Source organism: Spea bombifrons, chromosome 3, assembly GCF_027358695.1.
Source record: "Spea bombifrons isolate aSpeBom1 chromosome 3, aSpeBom1.2.pri, whole genome shotgun sequence".
Classification (NCBI taxonomy): Eukaryota; Metazoa; Chordata; class Amphibia; order Anura; family Pelobatidae; genus Spea; species Spea bombifrons.
The window spans coordinates 11,263,216-11,273,149 of record NC_071089.1 but is presented as its reverse complement, the minus strand read 5'-3'; the positions used below and the strand labels follow the sequence as shown (position 1 = coordinate 11,273,149).

The 9,934-nt window shown below is 39.1% G+C and overlaps 1 protein-coding gene across 2 annotated transcripts; it reads right to left on the bottom strand.

The window, feature by feature from the left end:
* Positions 1 to 6,493: 6,493 nt before the first annotated feature.
* LOC128484663 (transmembrane protein 229b-like) lies at positions 6,494 to 8,742 on the bottom strand. 2 transcript variants are annotated; one of them, XM_053461137.1, is made up of 2 exons: positions 8,618 to 8,742; positions 6,494 to 7,075 (listed from the first exon to the last, which is right to left on the bottom strand). In XM_053461137.1, exon 2 carries the CDS (start codon positions 7,039 to 7,041, stop codon positions 6,571 to 6,573), a length of 471 nt encoding a protein of 156 aa, XP_053317112.1. In that variant the 5' UTR covers positions 7,042 to 7,075; positions 8,618 to 8,742; the 3' UTR covers positions 6,494 to 6,570. The 2 variants fall into 2 exon arrangements, with proteins under 2 accessions (XP_053317112.1, XP_053317111.1); XM_053461136.1 differs by having other exon boundaries at positions 8,571 to 8,649.
* Positions 8,743 to 9,934: the final 1,192 nt, after the last annotated feature.

The window sequence follows — 9,934 nt, the reverse complement described above, 5'->3', positions numbered from 1 at the left end:
ACACCAAGATGGTTCCTTAAAGGGGTAGTACCCCTATTTTTTGCGCGCTCAATACTTGGGTTGATCTTATTTATTTTTATACTCAATTGATTTGAGCACGACGTTCAAGTGATGACAGCATATTTTTTAGTTGGTTTAATACATCACTTTTGTTGTTAGTCACATACATATAAGTGCGCTTATATACACCAGTTTCCTTTTTTCTTATATGCAATTTAGTTACTGACATGAAACAAACCTTGTGCAGAACGCGCACACTTTGAATGCTCTTTAACTTTGGAAAATGGATCATTTGATCATAGCAGCTAAGATATAAACTGGTGAGTCAGCATCAGATATTTTGCTGCTGCCAATTTTTAAAGCACTTTCGCATTCATCTTCTTATACCCTGAGGTTCTGCGTAATTGATGTAAGATTAATTGGAAGCAATCTTAAAATTAAATAAATCATACATACGCATGGCATGAGTTGAGCATGTCAATTATTGAGAAAGTTTAATATATGTGTAATCATTTTAGGATGAGCAACGTGTCACCCATTCACACACCCAAAGAGTTAATAGTATTCTTATTCCGCTATTTAAAAAAATGGTATAATTATAGAGCAGAGCAAGATAAAATCTTTAATAAATAGAAAGTTATCTAGAAATATAACACTTTTTAATTTCTGCACATATGTTATTTGGTAAGTGAGGAAAATATGAGGTATTTAGAGCTAAAAAGAAAATCTTGTTGACGTTTATTGCTTCCATATAAATTATACACCTGTTCGTGGCAGACGCAAGGAGGAAGAGCTGTGTAAACATTCAGATGGTAGACTTTAAATTAGGGTGTTTATTTTATAAAAATCCCTTGTGTCGTTAAGAAGAAACGCTTGCCTTGAACCCCCACTGGTCCAAAGATCCTCCCAGAGAAGAAGGGAGAGATGAGACATAAAGCCGTAGTACTATAATGTATCTTTAACCCCTTGATGACAATTGACGTGCCAGGACCGTCACGTCTTTAAACGGGTGCAGAAAGCGAACTATTTTCGCTTTCTGCACCGAAACGGCGTTGCTGTAATGCCTCGACCTCGAGGCATTCAGCAACACCACAAAGGGGCCATCTCTGGCCCCTCCTCGGGGCGTCAACATCCGCCATACTTTGTATGGCGGCGGACGCCCGTTTTAAAAGCGTTTAGGAGGCGATCAACGATCGCCTCCTAAACTTAAATGGTGTCGCTGGAATGCCTCGATCAGGAGGCATCCAGTGACACCAAACACTTACCTTGGGATGGACTGTGACCGCTCCGGAGAGCGGTCACAGCCGCCGCTGCAGGTGATCTTCGCCATCAAGCAAGATGGCGGCCGCCCTGTAAAAAAAACAATAAAGACTAAAAAGTTCGCTAGACAGTCTCCAGACCCTCTAGAGAACTCTGGCTCCACTTGCAGGTTGAATACAGGTACTGCATTCAACCATGCAAGTCAATGGAGCTCAGCTTTCTAATCACAGTGTGATTAGTAAAAATAAATTAAAAATAAAATAAAATTAATAATAATTAGAAAAAAATAGTAAAAAACCAGTAAAATGTAAAAATAATTACCCACTGATGTCACTATCAGGGGAACCTTCAAGTTGAAAAAAAATGTAAAAAAAAGGCAAAATATATATATATATATATATATATATATATAAAATATATATTTTTGTGAGCAAGTCCTAAAATTAGCATATTAGCTTAAAACAATTCTCGCATGGAAAGAGTTAAAATACTGGCATATAAAATGCCCATGGGGTGTCTACTTTTAAAAAATGTATGATTTGTATAAATTGAATTGGCCGGGTTCAACAATGTCCCAATTAACACGGGGGGGAAGGATGGCCACACATCTAATTTCCAATTAAAAAAAATGCACACGTACCAAATGTGGCCTTTTAGTTCCCCCCAAAAAATGACAAACCCATGCATGTGGGGTATCACTGTACTCAGGAGATGTTGCTGAACACATATTGTGGTGTCGTGTGACAGTGGCATATACCAGGAGCTGTAAATTCATGCATAAAGTAGGTGTGTGTGGGAAAAATACACACACAAAAATACTACTGCAAACTTTGAAACAATGCTGGTGGTAAAATGTGTGCATGCAAAGAGTTAAAATACCAGCATTTAAAATACACTGTGGTGTGTAGTTTTCAAAAATATATGGTTTTGTTGGGCACACTGAAATGGCCCGGCTCAAAGATGTACCAAATAGGGCATGGGCAGTGGATCCCCAAATGCCAAAGTTCAACATTGAAAAATGTGCATGCCCCAAATGTGGCCCTTTTGCCCCCAAACAGCCAGGCAAAATCATTCATGTGGGGTATCACTGCGCTCAGGAGATGTTGCTGAACACATATTGGGGTGTTTTGTGATAGTGACATATACCAGAACCTGTTTATTCATACCTGAAGTAAAATGTGTGTGAAAAAACAAATGCAAAAAAATTACTACCATAAAGTTTGACAAAGGCTGATGGTAGAATAAGTGCTTGGAAAGAGTTAAAATACTAGCATTTGGAATACCCTGGGCTGTCTAGTTTTCAAAAATATATGACTTGATGGGGTAAATTGCATTGGCCGGCTTCAAAGATACCCGAAATGGCACATGGGGGGAAGAATTACCAGATTTGGAAAAAATGGCTTTGAAATAGCAAAACGCTACCTGTACTTATTGCCCCATATTGTGTAGAAAAAAGCAAAAAAACATAAAAACATTGGGTATTTCTAAACTCAGGACAAATAGTAGAATCTATTTAGCAGGTTTTTTTATTACCTTTTATAGATGAGAAAAAGATTTTTCAACTAAAAGTTAGAAACAGTCATTTTTTTCTAAATGTTTCACCATATTTTATACTTTTTTTAATAGTAAATAATACGATACAATCAAAACAATGTCTAAATCTAAAGAAAGCCCTTCTTGTCCTGAAAAAAACAATATATAATGTGTGTGGGTTCAGTAAACGGGAAAGAAGAAAATTACAGCTAAACACGAGCAGCGCAGAAATGTTAAAACGGCCATTGTCACGAAGGGGTTAAGCAAAAAAACGTTCTTAATCTGTATCATTTTTTTCCTTTTATCGTTTGCGTTATAGATTCCTCAATCAATTTGAATTAAAGTTCCATCCCTGCTTGCTTATAATCCAGTTATAATATTGAGATAATGTACACATATGCTTGTAATTAGTGACATATAAAATAAGAAACGTTTCCTATCTGACAGTGGATGATGCCGCATGTTTTGCATCTCTGGCCTGGACATCTGGCACACCGGGCAAAGGCCTGGCACCACGCTACGTGAGCATATAGATTAGATGCCAGTCACACTTACTTCAACAGGCGGCCGCTGGCCTTAAAGTGCCAGGCCTCCTCGTCATTGCCGACCTGGCTCTGTGGCTTCCCATATAGGCTTACTGCCTACTTTAGATGGGTAAATGGGTCCTGGACTCGAACACTTGGGTCACGCCATGCTCAGCCAGTATAGGGGAAAAATATGAGGATAGGTGGTAACTAAAAGTATTGATACTACAGATATTCAATAAAGTTCTGTTCTGATTAAACAAGAACATTTGCTTAAATACATTCAGACGCAAGCCAACTTTAATTGACAGACCTGGAGCCAGCCCTGAAGTTGGCAAGCTGATATGAAGAGTCACAGTGAAATATTCTCACAAATCCTCCATTAGACAACCCTACATATACGTGTAAAATGGACTTGTTAGCAACAGCACATGGATTTTAGCATTAGCAAATTAATATATTAAAATTACAAGCAGTTTCTCTTCTGGCCTTCAGTAATGAAAAGTGTCATTGTTTTGGAGATGTTTAGTTAAGTCAAGGAGTCTGTGTGTGTCAGAGCGAATGTATGTGCTATAGCGTAACATAGCATATTAACATATTTTATTTAAATTCAAGGGACTATTTTAACGCAGCAGAGATAGGTTTAGTTGCAGTTGATGGAAATATATCTGCTGAACTCACCGCACTTCGTTTCATGAACTAGATTCTATTATGGAATGGTGATCAATGGTACAAGGAATAGGGTATAGAGTGAAGGAGAGTGCAGTCACACTCATTCAGCTCCTTGATAAGCAATAAAGCCATGAATAATTAGATAGGACTCCTCCAAATTGGGGTATTCGAAGTAGTGGCGGGCTTATCAATATATGGCCGTATAATGTGACGGAATCCCCAATATTTATGCCTCGGGCAATTGACCAGCATCATCTGCCGTGTGCCAGTGTGGGCAGTAGGTGCCTGCTGTTTTGTTAAAGTGATGCCAAGGAAGCATGATGCTGACTTACTTGAAACCTTGGTAGCCATCACTGGTAGAGCTGGTAAATGAACAAACTTCAACAATCCTTATGCAGGTGCTGCTTGTTACTAAATAACTAATAGACAACGGGTTGTGTTATTTTGTGGGTTTTTTTTTCTTTCAAGCACTTTGCCCATTTTAAAAAGTTTTACAAAAACTTTTTCCAAGGAGGATTATGGTAGGACATTTGAAACATACATCTGTCCTCTCGTTTCCGGAGTCTTGTTAGACAAAGGGCTTTATAAAGCCAGGGCGCTGTGGGTAATATATTCCAATCAAACTACAAAAATATATAAAGAAAAGTGATAAAAATCTTTTAAATGTCAGTGAACCGCTATGGCGACATAAATGCAGCTTTACGCTCCATTAATGAATAAAATACTGAAGCTCTTCAGTTTATAGAAGTTAATGGCTGGAACAAAGTGTCGCTAGTGAAGGAAACCCTTGGAACTTGACTGCTGTCTTCTGCCAATCACTAGTAATGTTTCAGCTTCAAGGCTTGTTTAGGTTATTAAACTGAAATTTAATGTTTCTGCGTCAAGGTCTGTTTAGCTGATTAATTTAAAATTTACAACTTTGGATGCCAGACCAGAAATGACATGCCGTGAGACAGGCCGTAAAACAAATAAACAGCTTAATGTTAGAGAGCGGGATGCAGAATGAATAAACATACGAGTATCATTCGAAACACGCAGCCATTGTGTGGCAGCCATTTAAAGGGACCCTCCAGCGTTCCAGGGAGCCCCTCAAACAATCAATGCAAATGAAAGTTATTGGTCATGAGCATTGTTTAACGCAACCTGAGGTACAAGCCACAGCTCTATAGCTGCCCACCCCTCCACAGTCCCACATTTTGCACCACTGATTGACCTCTTCAAGCAACCAATTGGTAGGAAAGCCCCCAACTGAAATCGTTTGCATGCAGGGATCTTATTAGGCACCCATCTGCAGCATTCACTGGCGCTAACCGGCCGATCTGCAGAATCCCCCCCATGTATTTCCAAGGGGGTCACGAAAGAACTCTCAGCTATTACCGTATTGGCTCGAATATAGGCCGCACTTTTTTCCCCCACTTTAAGTCTTTAAAGTGGGGGTGCGGCCTATATTCGGGGTCTAGCGCAGGCAGCGGGGTTAGGATACAGATCCCCCGCAGCGGTGCAGGGGACCTGCATCCTACTCCCCGATGCGCTCAGACAGCCTCCCCTGCCAGCACTTCCCACGGGGGGGGTTCCAGCACGGGAGGTTGTCTAAGCGCATCGTGCGGACCTCCGCACGATGCGTTTTACCTCTGCCCCCCCCGGACTCACCGGAGCAGACTCCCGGGTGTCTGGCGGGGCCGGCGGCACATCTACGCAATATGCGTATACAACTTCCGGTGCCGGCACATCCAGCGCCGGCACCGGAAGTTGTATTGCGTAGATGTCCCCCGCCGGCCCCGCAAGACACCCGGGAGTCTGCTCCGGTAAGTCCGGGGGGGGGGGCAGAGGAGGACAGTGGTAGCATATCTCGGGGAGGGAGGACAGTGGCAGCATATCTCGGGGGGGGGCAGAGGAGGACAGTGGCAGCATATCTCGGGGGGGGCAGAGGAGGACAGTGGCATCGTATCTCGGGGAGGGAGGACAGTGGTAGCATATCTCGGGGAGGGAGGACAGTGGTAGCGTATCTCGGGGAGGGAGGACAGTGGTAGCATATCTCGGGGAGGGAGGACAGTGGCAGCATATCTCGGGGAGGGAGGACAGTGGTAGCATATCTCGGGGGGGGGGGAAGAGTGGCAGCATGTTTTTTTGGTGCTTTTTTAAAGAAAAAAACTTTTTCTTTAAAAAAGCACCAAACTTTTAGGGTGCGGCCTATATACGGGGGCGGCCTATATCCGAGCCAATACGGTATATGCATTAAGGTGCATACGATGACCGGATTGGCTTTTAAAAATGAAAACTATTGCATAGAATTAACAATACAATGTCTACATTATTCATTTTAACTAACACCATGACATTTCATTTGACATCTTAATATAAAATGTATAGTGTGTGTATATATATATATATATATATATATATGTGTGTAGTTATATCTGTCAACCTCGTTAAGTGCATAATATTAATATGCTGACTCTTATTAATAATTATTGGTGTTTAGGTAAAAAACACTTAGTATTTTATGTTATGTAGCATCATAGTATATACATATAGGTATCAGTAATTAGATACTGTGTTTTTTTGTTGGATTTTAATGTTGTTAGCATGCTTTGTGTTTTTTCTGAATTTCTTGCTTGGGAAATTGCAGACGTAGCGTGTTTTTGATTACTATCGCTTCTGCTATCATACAGGCAAAGAACCATGGTACTGCATATTCCAGAGTAATAAGGCCCATGATATTTCCGGGGAAATGGGAATAGTCCCAAGGGCAGGAATTAAAGCTTCTCAAAAAATACCCTGTCGAGAATTCCCATGCATATGTCCATAGAGTATATATTAAACATCTTAAGACTAGATTGCATCTTGTCCTGAGGAAAATGAACATTTTTTCCATGATGAAAATTGCTGTTCCGTATATGAAAAAAGCCCAAACGCTGCTGATGCCGATCAGTTTCCAGCTGTAAGTGTGATAGAAATCCCATGCAGCGGTGAACATGATTTCACATACATATCCATGCAAGGCATAAATGTACCACCTAAAAAAGCCATGGAGGTGTCTTTTTTTCTCCATCCTTTTAAGATTCTGGCCGGTAATATTCGCCCAGCTTTGAAAGACAGAAATCAATAAACAATCAATTAGTTAAAACGTAGAAACATTCAGCCACTTTGTCTCCTCTGATGTAAATATTTAAACCTCAATCAGTCTTTGCTCTCATCTTAACCCCTTAAGGACAATGGGTGGTCCCAAAACCCATTGCAAACAATGCATTTTGAGCTCATACATGTGTGGGCTTCGTCATTAAGGGGTTAAAGTCATATATATATATATATATATATATATATATATATATGCACATTCCGTGTACACATCACATACCGGTTATTATAATTTTTTTATCCAACTATTCCACATTTTCTAGTATATTTTTGTGAATATATCACAACTATATAAAATTTCAAATTAAATAATATTAATTATAATTCTTATTATTTTTATAATGCATAAATAAGTCAGTGGGGGGAAATATAAATAAACACTATTTCTAACACATAAATTTTTTCTTGAACCACTGAGAGGAGTATGCTTATCCCTAATAGAATAGAACTTTTTATTTGATAGGGGGCCTTACCCTTGCCCATCCTCAAATAATTCATACCGATAAATTAATCTAAAAAATGCTGAGTATTATATTTGCCTTGGTGATTTACTTAAGTGAAATCACTTAAATTTAGTTTTTAGGCCAGTCAGTTGCATAATTTAATTATGGCAATAATATTTTTTAGTTGTGGTCATTTAGAAGACTCAATTTGTCTTCAAATGTCCATAGAAATAAAACAAATGGCGTCAATAACACTTTCTCTATTTACTGACAGCATGTATAATGTTTTGATAAGTGCTATGACATCTCGGGATTATCTATGCATTTATATGCTTAAAATAATTTAATGATCATGGATAGTTTATGCAAGGCATGCCTTTATAAAAAAACTGAAATAAACATTTAAAAGGTTACTTTGTGCTTAAACTATTTCCTTAATTAAACAAAAAGGCCACCTCAAACACATTTGACAAAGTAAAACTAAAACATGGACGTGACTGAAAAATCGGTATATTTTTTAAGTGTTTTATTTCAGAGCTTTAGATATTTAGCACACAGTATCTACTTAATAACGTTAAAAATAATGTATATATTTTTGGTGTTAGCATGTGGAATAAAGTCAATAAAATCTGTCTTTTTTACTGATAATTTGTGATCATTTAAGTGTAAAACACTATGTTAGTAAATATACCAGAGTTAACAAAAAGTACAATATATAACAAAGACCTCTTTAATAAAATAATAAAAACAGCTTAAAAATCCAAAATTAATTTCTAAATTTTCTTTCGGAGAGTGGAGCTTCTCCCTGTGTATTATTCTCAAACATGACAGATGACATTCTGAACAATGTAAAGACGTCTAACACAATGGATAATGCCTCTATTGCCCCTATTGCCCAATAAACAGTTTTATAGAAAAGTTTTGTAGAAGAAAAAACTGTGCTTTTCTCATTCTGATATAAAAGACGTCTGTGCGGGGGGGGGAAAAAAAGCATTATTACCTATTTTTTTTATATTGTAAGTATCCGAGATGAAAAATCGTCCTCACCTGTGTCTACTCCAAAGTTTATTCCTGATATCTTAGTTTGCTTTTGCGGGTCTGGCAATTAGTTAATATTTTCTAAGCTTGTAGATCAATTAGGTTAAAATAAAATTGATCAATATCCTGCTGAGGTGTGTAAAGAATGGGCAAGATTGCTAAAGTCGAGTACAGATAAGGAAAAAAGAGATGACACGAACTGGTTCGGTCTCTTTGCTTTTACAAAGGTCACTAATAGCGTGCCGTAATAAAGGGTGAAAGAGCAGGTGTTTAATGTACATGTATAACTATGGGTGAAACGGAACTAATTCATACTAGGCTTCATGAAAATATGATATTTCAATGAAATGTATGGGTAGGCCGCTCTTATTTTTCCTTGAGGGAAAATGTGGCCTTTTAGCTGTCTAGTGCATGTAAATACAGGGTTTATTTGGCAATAATGCAAAAGAAGGTGAGAAAAGGGCCGGAGCACACTTGGGACACGCTGAGGTCGGGTGGGCTGTAAACTTGCCCAACCACCCTGTTTTGTTTATACAGGGGGCTGCAGACAAATGTAGTAAGAGGAAAAGGTAGGGAAACATTGAGAGAGAATGTGGGAGAGCATGAGAAAGCGTGAGTGCGAGTGTGGGAGAGGGTGAGAGAGTGCGTGTGAAAGAGCGGGAAAGAGGGAATGAGGGTGAGTGGCAACATATTTCATTTCAAAATGTAAAAAGCCATATGAACTTCATCCGAACCGAAATGGTAGGAATCAAAATTCGTTGTCCAAAAACCAATGGAGCAAAAACTTAAGAAGTTGCTTTCAAGAACTGATCATACTGATCTATTGGCCCAGTAAGCTAGTGATATGATAGTAAGGTGGTATTTAATTACTCAGGAATGCATTATTAAACACAGAGACAAATCAGTCTTTGTTACACCTTTGTGTGGCATTCACATTTATATGATCTCACACTTCACACGCCATTTGCTTAAAAATTTCAAAAACACCTGATATTCCATTAGTAAAGTCCTTCTACTAGTGCTCCTGCAAATGCTCTTGTTAGGGTCTTTGAAGAAGGGCATCAGTTTAAATAACTTTTGTTGTTATTCCAGCATGACTGTGCCCAGAGCACAAAGCAAGGTCCATAATGACTTGGTGGGGAAGAACTTGACCGGCCACACAGAGCCCAGACCTCAACCAATTGCGAGCCAGACCTTCTCCTCCAACATCAGTGCCTGACCTCACAAATGCTCTACTGGATGAATGGGCAAGAATTCCCACAGACACCGTCCAAACTCTTGCGGAAAGCCTTCCAATCAGAGTGGAAGCTGTTATAGCTGCAAAGC

Excerpts from the sequence above, each read along its gene's own strand:
- LOC128484663 (XM_053461137.1), bottom strand. The coding sequence starts at position 7,041 with ATGGAGAAAAAAAGACACCTCCATGGCTTTTTTAGGTGGTACATTTAT.